Consider the following 19,989-nt stretch of genomic DNA (forward strand, 5'->3'; position numbering starts at 1 on the left):
GGTAACAGGCTACAGAGGTAACAGAATACAGGAGTAACAGAATACAGGGGTAACAGAATACAGGGGTAACAGAATACAGGGGGTAACAGAATACAGGAGTAACAGAATACAGGAGTAACAGAATACAGGGGGTAACAGAATACAGGGGTAACAGAATACAGGAGTAACAGAATACAGGGGTAACAGAATACAGGAGTAACAGAATACAGGGGTAACAGAATACAGGAGTAACAGAATACAGGGGTAACAGAATACAGGGGTAACAGAATACAGGGGGTAACAGAATACAGGGGTAACAGAATACAGGGGGTAACAGAATACAGGGGGTAACAGAATACAGGAGTAACAGAATACAGGGGTAACAGGATACAGGGGTAACAGAATACAGGGGTAACAGAATACAGGGGGTAACAGAATACAGGGGTAACAGAATACAGGGGGTAACAGAATACAGGGGGTAACAGAATACAGGAGGTAACAGAATACAGGGGTAACAGAATACAGGGGGTAACAGGCTACAGAGGTAACAGAATATAGGGGGTAACAGAATACAGGGGGTAACAGAATACATAGGGTAACAGAATACAGGAGTAGCAGGCTACACAGGTAACAGAATACAGGGGGTAACAGAACACAGGGGTAACAGAATACAGAGGGTAACAGGCTACAGGGGTAACAGAATACAGGGGTAACAGAATACAGGGGTAACAGAATACAGGGGGTAACAGAATACAGGGGTAACAGAATACAGGGGTAACAGAATACAAAGGTGTTATTACAGAGATGGTTTAACCCCTTTCTGATGTGCTCAGTAATAGTACGTCGTACTGACCTGGGCCTATTGGACAAGGTACGTACTATTATGTGCACTGCAATTGTGCCCGCACACAAGCGGTGCGGGGCAATCGCCGCCGGGTGTCAACTGATTGGGTTCAAAATGTTCACTTTACCCCTTGATAAAATTCTTGAGGGGTCTAGTTTCTAAAATAGGGTCACTTGTGGGGGGTTTCTACTATTTAGGCACATCAGGGGCTCTCCAAACACGACATGGCGTCTGCTCTCGATTCCAGACAATTTTGCGTTCAAAAAGTCTCACAGCCATCCTTCCCTTCTGAACTCTGCCGTGCGCCCAAACACCGTATTGTCCCCACATATGGGGTATCAGGCTACTCAGGAGAAATTGCTCAACAGTTTTTGCGGTCCATTTTTTACTCTTACCTTTGTGAAAATAAAAATTTGGGGCTAAAAGATCATTTTTGTGGAAAAAGTTTGATTTTTTTGATTTTCACGGCTCCATGTTATAAACTTCTATGAAGCACCTGGGGGTTCAGGGTGCTCACCACACATCTACATAAGATCCCTGAGGGGTCTAGTTTCCAAAATGGAGTCACTTGTGGGGGGTTTCCACTGTTTAGGCACATCAGGGGTTCCCCCAACGCGACATGACGTCTGCTAATTATTAAAGCAAATTTTACATTTAAAAAGTCTAATGGCGCTCCTTCCCTTCCGAACTCTGCCGTGCGCCCAAACAGGGCTTTTCCCCCACATATGGGGTATCGGCGTGCTCCGGAGAAATTGCATAACAAATTTTGGGGTCCATTTTTTCCTGTTACTGTTGTGAAAATAAAAAAATTGGGGTCTAAAGTAACATTTTTGTGAAAAAAGTTAAATGTTCATTTTTTTCTTCCACATTCCAAATATTACTGTGAAGCACCTGAAGGGTTAATAAAGTTCTTGATTGTGGTTTTGAGCACCTTGAGGGGTGCAGTTTTTAGAATGGTGTCACTTTTGGGTATTTTCTGTCATAAAGGCCCCTCAAAGTTACTTCAAATGTGATGTGGTCCCTAAAAAATGGTTTTGCAAATTTTGCTGAAAAAATTAGAAATCAAATAAGAAAGTCATATTGAAGAAATGTTACCACAATCATGAAGTACAATATGTCACAAAAAAACAATCTCAGAATCAGGGGGATCCGTTGAAGCGTTCCAGAGTAATTACCTCATAAAGTGACAGTGGTCAGAATTGAAAAAATTGGCCCGGTCATTAACGTGCAAACCACCCGCGGGGCTTAAGGGGTTAATGGACAATTATCTGTCACAGCTTCTATATGACCTTAGGTACATTCGGCTTCTATCCACTAATGTCCAGATCTGACACCCAGCTCAGACCTTTCATGATTCTTGACGCAGTCCCTGATTGTCTCTGTAGGCTTCAAATCCTCTTTGGCAGTCACGAGGTTCCAGCACCGTCTCATCAGGAGGTCGATTCCGCTGCCCCTCATGTCGACATGAGGTCGTCCTGGACAGACATGGAGTGTACGGGCTACAAAGGAATCTACTGGTGGAAAACATCATAGACATCTACAAGCAAGAGTCATCCAGGTAAATAACTCACTGGGGAGAGGTCAGTATACTGATCAGTACTACACCCAGATCACCAGGATATAGAGCGGTGATATCACTTTATATACATCACTGGGGAGAGGTCAGTATAGAGATCAGTACTACACCCAGATCACCAGGATATAGAGCGGTGATATCACTGTATATACATCACTGGTGAGAGGTCAGTATAGAGATCAGTACTACACCCAGATCACCAGGATATAGAGCGGTGATATCACTGTATATACATCACTGGGGAGAGGTCAGTATAGAGATCAGTACTACACCCAGATCACCAGGATATAGAGCGGTGATATCACTGTATATACATCACTGGTGAGAGGTCAGTATAGTGATCAGTACTACACCCAGATCACCAGGATATAGAGCGGTGATATCACTGTATATACATCACTGGTGAGAGGTCAGTATAGTGATCAGTACTACACCCAGATCACCAGGATATAGAGCGGTGATATCACTGTATATACATCACTGGTGAGAGGTCAGTATAGTGATCAGTACTACACCCAGATCACCAGGATATAGAGCGGTGATATCACTGTATATACATCACTGGTGAGAGGTCAGTATAGTGATCAGTACTACACCCAGATCACCAGGATATAGAGCGGTGATATCACTGTATATACATCACTGGTGAGAGGTCAGTATAGAGATCAGTACTACACCCAGATCACCAGGATATAGAGCGGTGATATCACTGTATATACATCACTGGTGAGAGGTCAGTATAGAGATCAGTACTACACCCAGATCACCAGGACATAGAGCGGTGATATCACTGTATATACATCACTGGTGAGAGGTCAGTATAGAGATCAGTACTACACCCAGATCACCAGGACATAGAGCGGTGATATCACTGTATATACATCACTGGGGAGAGGTCAGTATAGAGATCAGTACTACACCCAGATCACCAGGATAAAGAGCGGTGATATCACTGTATATACATCACTGGTGAGAGGTCAGTATAGAGATCAGTACTACACCCAGATCACCAGGATATAGAGCGGTGATATCACTGTATATACATCACTGGAGAGAGGTCAGTATAGAGATCAGTACTACACCCAGATCACCAGGACATAGAGCGGTGATATCACTGTATATACATCACTGGTGAGAGGTCAGTATAGAGATCAGTACTACGCCCAGATCACCAGGATATAGAGCGGTGATATCACTGTATATACATCACTGGTGAGAGGTCAGTATAGTGATCAGTACTACACCCAGATCACCAGGACATAGAGCGGTGATATCACTGTATATACATCACTGGTGAGAGGTCAGTATAGAGATCAGTACTACACCCAGATCACCAGGACATAGAGCGGTGATATCACTGTATATACATCACCGGGGAGAGGTCAGTATAGAGATCAGTACTACACCCAGATCACCAGGACATAGAGCGGTGATATCACTGTATATACATCACTGGTGAGAGGTCAGTATAGAGATCAGTACTACACCCAGATCACCAGGACATAGAGCGGTGATATCACTGTATATACATCACTGGTGAGAGGTCAGTATAGTGATCAGTACTACACCCAGATCACCAGGACATAGAGCGGTGATATCACTGTATATACATCACTGGTGAGAGGTCAGTATAGAGATCAGTACTACACCCAGATCACCAGGACATAGAGCAGTGATATCACTGTATATACATCACTGGTGAGAGGTCAGTATAGAGATCAGTACTACACCCAGATCACCAGGATATAGAGCAGTGATATCACTGTATATACATCACTGGTGAGAGGTCAGTATAGAGATCAGTACTACACCCAGATCACCAGGACATAGAGCGGTGATATCACTGTATATACATCACTGGTGAGAGGTCAGTATAGAGATCAGTACTACACCCAGATCACCTGGACATAGAGCGGTGATATCACTGTATATACATCACTGGTGAGAGGTCAGTATAGAGATCAGTACTACACCCAGATCACCAGGACATAGAGCGGTGATATCACTGTATATACATCACTGGTGAGAGGTCAGTATAGAGATCAGTACTACACCCAGATCACCAGGATATAGAGCAGTGATATCACTGTATATACATCACTGGTGAGAGGTCAGTATAGAGATCAGTACTACACCCAGATCACCAGGACATAGAGCGGTGATATCACTGTATATACATCACCGGGGAGAGGTCAGTATAGAGATCAGTACTACACCCAGATCACCAGGACATAGAGCGGTGATATCACTGTATATACATCACTGGTGAGAGGTCAGTATAGAGATCAGTACTACACCCAGATCACCAGGACATAGAGCGGTGATATCACTGTATATACATCACTGGTGAGAGGTCAGTATAGTGATCAGTACTACACCCAGATCACCAGGACATAGAGCGGTGATATCACTGTATATACATCACTGGTGAGAGGTCAGTATAGAGATCAGTACTACACCCAGATCACCAGGACATAGAGCAGTGATATCACTGTATATACATCACTGGTGAGAGGTCAGTATAGAGATCAGTACTACACCCAGATCACCAGGATATAGAGCAGTGATATCACTGTATATACATCACTGGTGAGAGGTCAGTATAGAGATCAGTACTACACCCAGATCACCAGGACATAGAGCGGTGATATCACTGTATATACATCACTGGTGAGAGGTCAGTATAGAGATCAGTACTACACCCAGATCACCTGGACATAGAGCGGTGATATCACTGTATATACATCACTGGTGAGAGGTCAGTATAGAGATCAGTACTACACCCAGATCACCAGGACATAGAGCGGTGATATCACTGTATATACATCACTGGTGAGAGGTCAGTATAGAGATCAGTACTACACCCAGATCACCAGGACATAGAGCGGTGATATCACTGTATATACATCACTGGTGAGAGGTCAGTATAGAGATCAGTACTACACCCAGATCACCTGGACATAGAGCGGTGATATCACTGTATATACATCACTGGTGAGAGGTCAGTATAGAGATCAGTACTACACCCAGATCACCAGGATATAGAGCAGTGATATCACTGTATATACATCACTGGTGAGAGGTCAGTATAGAGATCAGTACTACACCCAGATCACCAGGACATAGAGCGGTGATATCACTGTATATACATCACTGGTGAGAGGTCAGTATAGAGATCAGTACTACACCCAGATCACCAGGACATAGAGCGGTGATATCACTGTATATACATCACTGGTGAGAGGTCAGTATAGAGATCAGTACTACACCCAGATCACCAGGACATAGAGCGGTGATATCACTGTATATACATCACTGGTGAGAGGTCAGTATAGAGATCAGTACTACACCCAGATCACCAGGATATAGAGCGGTGATATCACTGTATATACATCACTGGTGAGAGGTCAGTATAGAGATCAGTACTACACCCAGATCACCAGGACATAGAGCGGTGATATCACTGTATATACATCACTGGTGAGAGGTCAGTATAGAGATCAGTACTACACCCAGATCACCAGGATATAGAGCGGTGATATCACTCTATATACATCACTGGTGAGAGGTCAGTATAGAGATCAGTACTACACCCAGATCACCAGGATATAGAGCGGTGATATCACTGTATATACATCACTGGTGAGAGGTCAGTATAGTGATCAGTACTACACCCAGATCACCAGGATATAGAGCGGTGATATCACTGTATATACATCACTGGTGAGAGGTCAGTATAGAGATCAGTACTACACCCAGATCACCAGGACATAGAGCGGTGATATCACTGTATATACATCACTGGTGAGAGGTCAGTATAGAGATCAGTACTACACCCAGATCACCAGGATATAGAGCGGTGATATCACTCTATATACATCACTGGTGAGAGGTCAGTATAGAGATCAGTACTACACCCAGATCACCAGGATATAGAGCGGTGATATCACTGTATATACATCACTGGTGAGAGGTCAGTATAGTGATCAGTACTACACCCAGATCACCAGGATATAGAGCGGTGATATCACTGTATATACATCACTGATGAGAGGTCAGTATAGAGATCAGTACTACACCCAGATCACCAGGACATAGAGCGGTGATATCACTGTATATACATCACTGGTGAGAGGTCAGTATAGGGATCAGTACTACACCCAGATCACCAGGATATAGAGCGGTGATATCACTCTATATACATCACTGGTGAGAGGTCAGTATAGTGATCAGTACTACACCCAGATCACCAGGATATAGAGCGGTGATATCACTGTATATACATCACTGGTGAGAGGTCAGTATAGAGATCAGTACTACACCCAGATCACCAGGATATAGAGCAGTGATATCACTGTATATACATCACTGGTGAGAGGTCAGTATAGAGATCAGTACTACACCCAGATCACCAGGATATAGAGCGGTGATATCACTGTATATACATCACTGGGGAGAGGTCAGTATAGAGATCAGTACTACACCCAGATCACCAGGACATAGAGCAGTGATATCACTGTATATACATCACTGGTGAGAGGTCAGTATAGAGATCAGTACTACACCCAGATCACCAGGACATAGAGCAGTGATATCACTGTATATACATCACTGGTGAGAGGTCAGTATAGAGATCAGTACTACACCCAGATCACCAGGATATAGAGCGGTGATATCACTGTATATACATCACTGGTGAGAGGTCAGTATAGAGATCAGTACTACACCCAGATCACCAGGATATAGAGCGGTGATATCACTGTATATACATCACTGGTGAGAGGTCAGTATAGAGATCAGTACTACACCCAGATCACCAGGATATAGAGCGGTGATATCACTGTATATACATCACTGGGGAGAGGTCAGTATAGAGATCAGTACTACACCCAGATCACCAGGACATAGAGCGGTGATATCACTGTATATACATCACTGGTGAGAGGTCAGTATAGTGATCAGTGCTACACCCAGATCACCAGGATATAGAGCGGTGATATCACTGTATATACATCACTGGTGAGAGGTCAGTATAGTGATCAGTACTACACCCAGATCACCAGGACATAGAGCAGTGATATCACTGTATACACATCACTGGTGAGAGGTCAGTATAGAGATCAGTACTACACCCAGATCACCAGGATATAGAGCAGTGATATCACTGTATATACATCACTGGTGAGAGGTCAGTATAGAGATCAGTACTACACCCAGATCACCAGGATATAGAGCAGTGATATCACTGTATATACATCACTGGTGAGAGGTCAGTATAGTGATCAGTACTACACCCAGATCACCAGGATATAGAGCGGTGATATCACTGTATATACATCACTGGGGAGAGGTCAGTATAGAGATCAGTACTACACCCAGATCACCAGGATATAGAGCTGTGATATCACTGTATATACATCACTGGGGAGAGGTCAGTATAGAGATCAGTACTACACCCAGATCACCAGGATATAGAGCGGTGATATCACTGTATATACATCACTGGTGAGAGGTCAGTATAGAGATCAGTACTACACCCAGATCACCAGGACATAGAGCGGTGATATCACTGTATATACATCACTGGGGAGAGGTCAGTATAGAGATCAGTACTACACCCAGATCACCAGGATATAGAGCGGTGATATCACTGTATATACATCACTGGTGAGAGGTCAGTATAGAGATCAGTACTACACCCAGATCACCAGGATATAGAGCGGTGATATCACTGTATATACATCACTGGTGAGAGGTCAGTATAGAGATCAGTACTACACCCAGATCACCAGGACATAGAGCGGTGATATCACTGTATATACATCACTGGGGAGAGGTCAGTATAGAGATCAGTACTACACCCAGATCACCAGGACATAGAGTGGTGATATCACTGTATATACATCACTGGGGAGAGGTCAGTATAGTGATCAGTACTACACCCAGATCACCAGGACATAGAGCTGTGATATCACTGTATATACATCACTGGGGAGAGGTCAGTATAGAGATCAGTACTACACCCAGATCACCAGGATATAGAGCGGTGATATCACTGTATATACATCACTGGGGAGAGGTCAGTATAGAGATCAGTACTACACCCAGATCACCAGGACATAGAGCGGTGATATCACTGTATATACATCACTGGGGAGAGGTCAGTATAGAGATCAGTACTACACCCAGATCACCAGGACATAGAGCGGTGATATCACTGTATATACATCACTGGTGAGAGGACAGTATAGAGATCAGTACTATACCCAGATCACCAGGACATAGAGCGGTGATATCACTGTATATACATCACTGGTGAGAGGTCAGTATAGTGATCAGTACTACACCCAGATCACCAGGATATAGAGCGGTGATATCACTGTATATACATCACTGGTGAGAGGTCAGTATAGTGATCAGTACTACACCCAGATCACCAGGACATAGAGCGGTGATATCACTGTATATACATCACTGGTGAGAGGTCAGTATAGTGATCAGTACTACACCCAGATCACCAGGACATAGAGCAGTGATATCACTGTATATACATCACCGGTGAGAGGTCAGTATAGAGATCAGTACTACACCCAGATCACCAGGATATAGAGCGGTGATATCACTGTATATACATCACTGGTGAGAGGTCAGTATAGAGATCAGTACTACACCCAGATCACCAGGATATAGAGCGGTGATATCACTGTATATACATCACTGGTGAGAGGTCAGTATAGAGATCAGTACTTCACCCAGATCACCAGGATATAGAGCAGTGATATCACTGTATATACATCACTGGTGAGAGGTCAGTATAGAGATCAGTACTACACCAAGATCACCAGGACAGTGATATCACTGTATATACATCACTGGTGAGAGGTCAGTATAGAGATCAGTACTACACCAAGATCACCAGGACAGTGATATCACTGTATATACATCACTGGTGAGAGGTCAGTATAGTGATCAGTACTATACCCAGATCACCAGGATATAGAGCGGTGATATCACTGTATATACATCACTGGGGAGAGGTCAGTATAGAGATCAATACTACACCCAGATCACCAGGACATAGAGCGGTGATATCACTGTATATACATCACTGGTGAGAGGTCAGTATAGAGATCAGTACTACACCCAGATCACCAGGACATAGAGCGGTGATATCACTGTATATACATCACTGGAGAGAGGTCAGTATAGTGATCAGTACTACACCCAGATCACCAGGACATAGAGCGGTGATATCACTGTATATACATCACTGGTGAGAGGTCAGTATAGTGATCAGTACTACACCCAGATCACCAGGACATAGAGCGGTGATATCACTGTATATACATCACTGGTGAGAGGTCAGTATAGAGATCAGTACTACACCCAGATCACCAGGACATAGAGCGGTGATATCACTGTATATACATCACTGGTGAGAGGTCAGTATAGAGATCAGTACTACACCCAGATCACCAGGACATAGAGCGGTGATATCACTGTATATACATCACCGGTGAGAGGTCAGTATAGAGATCAGTACTACACCCAGATCACCAGGACATAGAGCGGTGATATCACTGTATATACATCACTGGTGAGAGGTCAGTATAGAGATCAGTACTACACCCAGATCACCAGGACATAGAGCGGTGATATCACTGTATATACATCAATGGTGAGAGGTCAGTATAGAGATCAGTACTACACCCAGATCACCAGGATATAGAGCAGTGATATCACTGTATATACATCACTGGTGAGAGGTCAGTATAGTGATCAGTACTACACCCAGATCACCAGGACATAGAGCGGTGATATCACTGTATATACATCACTGGTGAGAGGTCAGTATAGTGATCAGTACTACACCCAGATCACCAGGATATAGAGCGGTGATATCACTGTATATACATCACTGGTGAGAGGTCAGTATAGTGATCAGTACTACACCCAGATCACCAGGACATAGAGCGGTGATATCACTGTATATACATCACTGGTGAGAGGTCAGTATAGAGATCAGTACTACACCCAGATCACCAGGACATAGAGCGGTGATATCACTGTATATACATTACTGGTGAGAGGTCAGTATAGAGATCAGTACTACACCCAGATCACCAGGACATAGAGCGGTGATATCACTGTATATACATCACTGGGGAGAGGTCAGTATAGAGATCAGTACTACACCCAGATCACCAGAATATAGAGCGGTGATATCACTGTATATACATCACTGGTGAGAGGTCAGTATAGAGATCAGTACTACACCCAGATCACCAGAATATAGAGCGGTGATATCACTGTATATACATCACTGGTGAGAGGTCAGTATAGAGATCAGTACTACACCCAGATCACCAGGACATAGAGCGGTGATATCACTGTATATACATCACTGGTGAGAGGTCAGTATAGAGATCAATACTACACCCAGATCACCAGGACATAGAGCGGTGATATCACTGTATATACATCACTGGTGAGAGGTCAGTATAGAGATCAGTACTACACCCAGATCACCAGGACATAGAGCGGTGATATCACTGTATATACATCACTGGGGAGAGGTCAGTATAGTGATCAGTACTACACCCAGATCACCAGGACATAGAGCGGTGATATCACTGTATATACATCACTGGTGAGAGGTCAGTATAGAGATCAGTACTACACCCAGATCACCAGGATATAGAGCGGTGATATCACTGTATATACATCACTGGGGAGAGGTCAGTATAGTGATCAGTACTACACCCAGATCACCAGGACATAGAGCGGTGATATCACTGTATATACATCACTGGTGAGAGGTCAGTATAGAGATCAGTACTACACCCTGATCACCAGGATATAGAGCGGTGATATCACTGTATATACATCACTGGGGAGAGGTCAGTATAGTGATCAGTACTACACCCAGATCACCAGGACATAGAGCGGTGATATCACTGTATATACATCACTGGTGAGAGGTCAGTATAGAGATCAGTACTACACCCTGATCACCAGGATATAGAGCGGTGATATCACTGTATATACATCACTGGTGAGAGGTCAGTATAATGATCAGCACTACACCCAGATCACCAGGACATAGAGCGGTGATATCACTGTATATACATCACTGGTGAGAGGTCAGTATAGAGATCAGTACTACACCCTGATCACCAGGATATAGAGCGGTAATATCACTGTATATACATCACTGGTGAGAGGTCAGTATAATGATCAGCACTACACCCAGATCACCAGGATATAGATCGGTGATATCACTGTATATACATCACTGGTGAGAGGTCAGTATAGTGATCAATACTACACCCAGATCACCAGGACATAGATCGGTGATATCACTGTATATACATCACTGGTGAGAGGTCAGTATAGTGATCAATACTACACCCAGATCACCAGGACATAGAGCGGTGATATCACTGTATATACATCACTGGTGAGAGGTCAGTATAGAGATCAGTACTACACCCAGATCACCAGGATATAGAGCGGTGATATCACTGTATATACATCACTGGTGAGAGGTCAGTATAGAGATCAGTACTACACCCAGATCACCAGGATATAGAGCGGTGATATCACTGTATATACATCACTGGGGAGAGGTCAGTATAGTGATCAGTACTACACCCAGATCACCAGGACATAGAGCGGTGATATCACTGTATATACATCACTGGTGAGAGGTCAGTATAGAGATCAGTACTACACCCAGATCACCAGGACATAGAGCGGTGATATCACTGTATATACATCACTTGTGAGAGGTCAGTATAGAGATCAGTACTACACCCAGATCACCAGGATATAGAGCGGTGATATCACTGTATATACATCACTGGGGAGAGGTCAGTATAGTGATCAGTACTACACCCAGATCACCAGGACATAGAGCGGTGATATCACTGTATATACATCACTGGTGAGAGGTCAGTATAGAGATCAGTACTACACCCTGATCACCAGGATATAGAGCGGTGATATCACTGTATATACATCACTGGTGAGAGGTCAGTATAATGATCAGCACTACACCCAGATCACCAGGATATAGATCGGTGATATCACTGTATATACATCACTGGGGAGAGATCAGTATAGAGATCAGTACTACACCCAGATCACCAGGATATAGAGCGGTGATATCACTGTATATACATCACTGGTGAGAGGTCAGTATAGTGATCAATACTACACCCAGATCACCAGGACATAGAGCGGTGATATCACTGTATATACATCACTGGTGAGAGGTCAGTATAGAGATCAGTACTACACCCAGATCACCAGGATATAGAGCGGTGATATCACTGTATATACATCACTGGTGAGAGGTCAGTATAGTGATCAATACTACACCCAGATCACCAGGACATAGAGCCGTGATATCACTGTATATACATCACTGGTGAGAGGTCAGTATAGAGATCAGTACTACACCCAGATCACCAGGACATAGAGCGGTGATATCACTGTATATACATCACTGGTGAGAGATCAGTATAGAGATCAGTACTACACCCAGATCACCAGGATATAGAGCGGTGATATCACTGTATATACATCACTGGTGAGAGGTCAGTATAGTGATCAGTACTACACCCAGATCACCAGGATATAGAGCGGTGATATCACTGTATATAAATCACTGGTGAGAGATCAATATAGAGATCAGTACTACACCCAGATCACCAGGATATAGAGCGGTGATATCACTGTATATACATCACTGGGGAGAGGTCAGTATAGTGATCAGTACTACACCCAGATCACCAGGACATAGAGCGGTGATATCACTGTATATACATCACTGGTGAGAGGTCAGTATAGTCATCAGTACGACACCCCATCACCAGGACATAGAGCGGTGATATCACTGTATATACATCACTGGTGAGGGGTCAGTACAGTGATCAGTACTACACCCAGATCACCAGGATATAGAGCGGTGATATCACTGTATATACATCACTGGTGAGAGGTCAGTATAGTGATCAGTACGACACCCCATCACCAGGACAGTGATATCACTGTATATGCATCACTGGGGAGAGGTCAGTATAGTGATCAGTACTACACCCAGATCACCAGGATATAGAGCAGTGATATCACTGTATATACATCACTGGTGAGAGGTCAGTATAGAGATCAGTACTACACCCAGATCACCGGGATATAGAGCGGTGATATCACTGTATATACATCACTGGTGAGAGGTCAGTATAGAGATCAGTACTACACCCAGATCACCGGGATATAGAGCGGTGATATCACTGTATATACATCACTGGTGAGAGGTCAGTATAGAGATCAGTACTACACCCAGATCACCAGGATATAGAGCGGTGATATCACTGTATATACATCACTGGTGAGAGGTCAGTATAGTGATCAGCACTACACCCAGATCACCAGGATATAGAGCGGTGATATCACTGTATGTACATCACTGGTGAGAGGTCAGTATAGAGATCAGTACTACACCCAGATCACCAGGACATAGAGCGGTGATATCACTGTATATACATCACTGGTGAGAGGTCAGCATAGTGATCAATACTACACCGAGATCACCAGGACATAGAGCGGTGATATCACTGTATATACATCACTGGTGAGAGGTCAGTATAGTGATCAGTACTACACCCAGATCACCAGGACATAGAGCGGTGATATCACTGTATATACATCACTGGTGAGAGGTCAGTATAGTGATCAGTACTACACCCAGATCACCAGGATATAGAGCGGTGATATCACTGTATATACATCACTGGTGAGAGGTCAGTATAGTGATCAGTACTACACCCAGATCACCAGGACATAGAGCAGTGATATCACTGTATATACATCACTGGTGAGAGGTCAGTATAGTGATCAGTACTACACCCAGATCACCAGGATATAGAGCGGTGATATCACTGTATATACATCACTGGTGAGAGGTCAGTATAGTGATCAGTACTACACCCAGATCACCAGGACATAGAGCGGTGATATCACTGTATATACATCACTGGGGAGAGGTCAGTATAGTGATCAGTACTACACCCAGATCACCAGGATATAGAGCGGTGATATCACTGTATATACATCACTGGGGAGAGGTCAGTATAGTGATCAGTACTACACCCAGATCACCAGGACATAGAGCGGTGATATCACTGTATATACATCACTAAGGAGAGGTCAGTATAGTGATCAGTACTACACCCAGATCACCAGGATATAGAGCGGTGATATCACTGTATATACATCACTGGTGAGAGGTCAGTATAGTGATCAGTACTACACCCAGATCACCAGGATATAGAGCGGAGATATCACTGTATATACATCACTGGTGAGAGGTCAGTATAGTGATCAGTACTACACCCAGATCACCAGGATATAGAGCAGTGATATCACTGTATATACATCACTGGTGAGAGGTCAGTATAGTGATCAGTACCACACCCAGATCACCAGGATATAGAGCAGTGATATCACTGTATATACATCACTGGTGAGAGGTCAGTATAGTGATTAGTACTACACCCAGATCACCAGGACATAGAGCGGTGATATCACTGTATATACATCACTGGTGAGAGGTTAGTATAGTGATCAGTACTACACCCAGATCACCAGGACATAGAGCAGTGATATCACTGTATATACATCACTGGTGAGAGGTTAGTATAGAGATCAGTACTACACCCAGATCACCAGGATATAGAGCGGTGATATCACTGTATATACATCACTGGTGAGAGGTTAGTATAGTGATCAGTACTACACCCAGATCTCCAGGATATAGAGCTGTGATATCACTGTATATACATCACTGGTGAGAGGTCAGTATAGTGATCAGTACTACACCCAGATCACCAGGATATAGAGCGGTGATATCACTGTATATACATCACTGGTGAGAGGTCAGTATAGTGATCAGTACTACACCCAGATCACCAGGATATAGAGCGGTGATATCACTGTATATACATCACTGGTGAGAGGTTAGTATAGTGATCAGTACTACACCCAGATCACCAGGATATAGAGCGGTGATATCACTGTATATACATCACTGGTGAGAGGTCAGTATAGTGATCAGTGCTACACCCAGATCACCAGGATATAAAGCGGTGATATCACTGTATATACATCACTGGTGAGAGGTCAGTGTAGTGATCAGTACTACACCCAGATCACCAGGATATAGAGCAGTGATATCACTGTATATACATCACTGGTGAGAGGTCAGTATAGAGATCAGTACTACACCCAGATCACCAGAATATAGAGCGGTGATATCACTGTATATACATCACTGGTGAGAGGTCAGTATAGAGATCAGTACTACACCCAGATCACCAGGACATAGAGCGGTGATATCACTGTATATACATCACTGGTGAGAGGTCAGTATAGAGATCAGTACTACACCCAGATCACCAGGACATAGAGCGGTGATATCACTGTATATACATCACTGGTGAGAGGTCAGTATAGAGATCAATACTACACCCAGATCACCAGGACATAGAGCGGTGATATCACTGTATATACATCACTGGTGAGAGGTCAGTATAGAGATCAGTACTACACCCAGATCACCAGGACATAGAGCGGTGATATCACTGTATATACATCACTGGGGAGAGGTCAGTATAGTGATCAGTACTACACCCAGATCACCAGGACATAGAGCGGTGATATCACTGTATATACATCACTGGTGAGAGGTCAGTATAGAGATCAGTACTACACCCAGATCACCAGGATATAGAGCGGTGATATCACTGTATATACATCACTGGGGAGAGGTCAGTATAGTGATCAGTACTACACCCAGATCACCAGGACATAGAGCGGTGATATCACTGTATATACATCACTGGTGAGAGGTCAGTATAGAGATCAGTACTACACCCTGATCACCAGGATATAGAGCGGTGATATCACTGTATATACATCACTGGGGAGAGGTCAGTATAGTGATCAGTACTACACCCAGATCACCAGGACATAGAGCGGTGATATCACTGTATATACATCACTGGTGAGAGGTCAGTATAGAGATCAGTACTACACCCTGATCACCAGGATATAGAGCGGTGATATCACTGTATATACATCACTGGTGAGAGGTCAGTATAATGATCAGCACTACACCCAGATCACCAGGACATAGAGCGGTGATATCACTGTATATACATCACTGGTGAGAGGTCAGTATAGAGATCAGTACTACACCCTGATCACCAGGATATAGAGCGGTAATATCACTGTATATACATCACTGGTGAGAGGTCAGTATAATGATCAGCACTACACCCAGATCACCAGGATATAGATCGGTGATATCACTGTATATACATCACTGGTGAGAGGTCAGTATAGTGATCAATACTACACCCAGATCACCAGGACATAGATCGGTGATATCACTGTATATACATCACTGGTGAGAGGTCAGTATAGTGATCAATACTACACCCAGATCACCAGGACATAGAGCGGTGATATCACTGTATATACATCACTGGTGAGAGGTCAGTATAGAGATCAGTACTACACCCAGATCACCAGGATATAGAGCGGTGATATCACTGTATATACATCACTGGTGAGAGGTCAGTATAGAGATCAGTACTACACCCAGATCACCAGGATATAGAGCGGTGATATCACTGTATATACATCACTGGGGAGAGGTCAGTATAGTGATCAGTACTACACCCAGATCACCAGGACATAGAGCGGTGATATCACTGTATATACATCACTGGTGAGAGGTCAGTATAGAGATCAGTACTACACCCAGATCACCAGGACATAGAGCGGTGATATCACTGTATATACATCACTTGTGAGAGGTCAGTATAGAGATCAGTACTACACCCAGATCACCAGGATATAGAGCGGTGATATCACTGTATATACATCACTGGGGAGAGGTCAGTATAGTGATCAGTACTACACCCAGATCACCAGGACATAGAGCGGTGATATCACTGTATATACATCACTGGTGAGAGGTCAGTATAGAGATCAGTACTACACCCTGATCACCAGGATATAGAGCGGTGATATCACTGTATATACATCACTGGTGAGAGGTCAGTATAATGATCAGCACTACACCCAGATCACCAGGATATAGATCGGTGATATCACTGTATATACATCACTGGGGAGAGATCAGTATAGAGATCAGTACTACACCCAGATCACCAGGATATAGAGCGGTGATATCACTGTATATACATCACTGGTGAGAGGTCAGTATAGTGATCAATACTACACCCAGATCACCAGGACATAGAGCGGTGATATCACTGTATATACATCACTGGTGAGAGGTCAGTATAGAGATCAGTACTACACCCAGATCACCAGGATATAGAGCGGTGATATCACTGTATATACATCACTGGTGAGAGGTCAGTATAGTGATCAATACTACACCCAGATCACCAGGACATAGAGCCGTGATATCACTGTATATACATCACTGGTGAGAGGTCAGTATAGAGATCAGTACTACACCCAGATCACCAGGACATAGAGCGGTGATATCACTGTATATACATCACTGGTGAGAGATCAGTATAGAGATCAGTACTACACCCAGATCACCAGGATATAGAGCGGTGATATCACTGTATATACATCACTGGTGAGAGGTCAGTATAGTGATCAGTACTACACCCAGATCACCAGGATATAGAGCGGTGATATCACTGTATATAAATCACTGGTGAGAGATCAATATAGAGATCAGTACTACACCCAGATCACCAGGATATAGAGCGGTGATATCACTGTATATACATCACTGGGGAGAGGTCAGTATAGTGATCAGTACTACACCCAGATCACCAGGACATAGAGCGGTGATATCACTGTATATACATCACTGGTGAGAGGTCAGTATAGTCATCAGTACGACACCCCATCACCAGGACATAGAGCGGTGATATCACTGTATATACATCACTGGTGAGGGGTCAGTACAGTGATCAGTACTACACCCAGATCACCAGGATATAGAGCGGTGATATCACTGTATATACATCACTGGTGAGAGGTCAGTATAGTGATCAGTACGACACCCCATCACCAGGACAGTGATATCACTGTATATGCATCACTGGGGAGAGGTCAGTATAGTGATCAGTACTACACCCAGATCACCAGGATATAGAGCAGTGATATCACTGTATATACATCACTGGTGAGAGGTCAGTATAGAGATCAGTACTACACCCAGATCACCGGGATATAGAGCGGTGATATCACTGTATATACATCACTGGTGAGAGGTCAGTATAGAGATCAGTACTACACCCAGATCACCGGGATATAGAGCGGTGATATCACTGTATATACATCACTGGTGAGAGGTCAGTATAGAGATCAGTACTACACCCAGATCACCAGGATATAGAGCGGTGATATCACTGTATATACATCACTGGTGAGAGGTCAGTATAGTGATCAGCACTACACCCAGATCACCAGGATATAGAGCGGTGATATCACTGTATGTACATCACTGGTGAGAGGTCAGTATAGAGATCAGTACTACACCCAGATCACCAGGACATAGAGCGGTGATATCACTGTATATACATCACTGGTGAGAGGTCAGCATAGTGATCAATACTACACCGAGATCACCAGGACATAGAGCGGTGATATCACTGTATATACATCACTGGTGAGAGGTCAGTATAGTGATCAGTACTACACCCAGATCACCAGGACATAGAGCGGTGATATCACTGTATATACATCACTGGTGAGAGGTCAGTATAGTGATCAGTACTACACCCAGATCACCAGGATATAGAGCGGTGATATCACTGTATATACATCACTGGTGAGAGGTCAGTATAGTGATCAGTACTACACCCAGATCACCAGGACATAGAGCAGTGATATCACTGTATATACATCACTGGTGAGAGGTCAGTATAGTGATCAGTACTACACCCAGATCACCAGGATATAGAGCGGTGATATCACTGTATATACATCACTGGTGAGAGGTCAGTATAGTGATCAGTACTACACCCAGATCACCAGGACATAGAGCGGTGATATCACTGTATATACATCACTGGGGAGAGGTCAGTATAGTGATCAGTACTACACCCAGATCACCAGGATATAGAGCGGTGATATCACTGTATATACATCACTGGGGAGAGGTCAGTATAGTGATCAGTACTACACCCAGATCACCAGGACATAGAGCGGTGATATCACTGTATATACATCACTAAGGAGAGGTCAGTATAGTGATCAGTACTACACCCAGATCACCAGGATATAGAGCGGTGATATCACTGTATATACATCACTGGTGAGAGGTCAGTATAGTGATCAGTACTACACCCAGATCACCAGGATATAGAGCGGAGATATCACTGTATATACATCACTGGTGAGAGGTCAGTATAGTGATCAGTACTACACCCAGATCACCAGGATATAGAGCAGTGATATCACTGTATATACATCACTGGTGAGAGGTCAGTATAGTGATCAGTACCACACCCAGATCACCAGGATA

The 19,989-nt window shown here is 43.7% G+C and overlaps 1 protein-coding gene across 1 annotated transcript in view; it reads left to right on the top strand.

Moving 5' to 3' along the window:
* The window catches only part of TRIM54 (tripartite motif containing 54), a 540,134-nt gene that overhangs the window by 76,646 nt on the left and 443,499 nt on the right, over window positions 1-19,989 (top strand). Inside the window, exon 2 of the mRNA XM_073673604.1 lies at window positions 2,209-2,381. Coding sequence (XP_073529705.1) covers window positions 2,209-2,381 — 173 coding nt within the window. The remainder of the gene's footprint in view (window positions 1-2,208; window positions 2,382-19,989) is intronic.

Source organism: Phyllobates terribilis, unplaced genomic scaffold (genome assembly GCF_046119375.1).
Source record: "Phyllobates terribilis strain yellow unplaced genomic scaffold, ASM4611937v1 Scaffold_3__8_contigs__length_932513732, whole genome shotgun sequence".
NCBI classification, from domain to species: Eukaryota; Metazoa; Chordata; class Amphibia; order Anura; family Dendrobatidae; genus Phyllobates; species Phyllobates terribilis.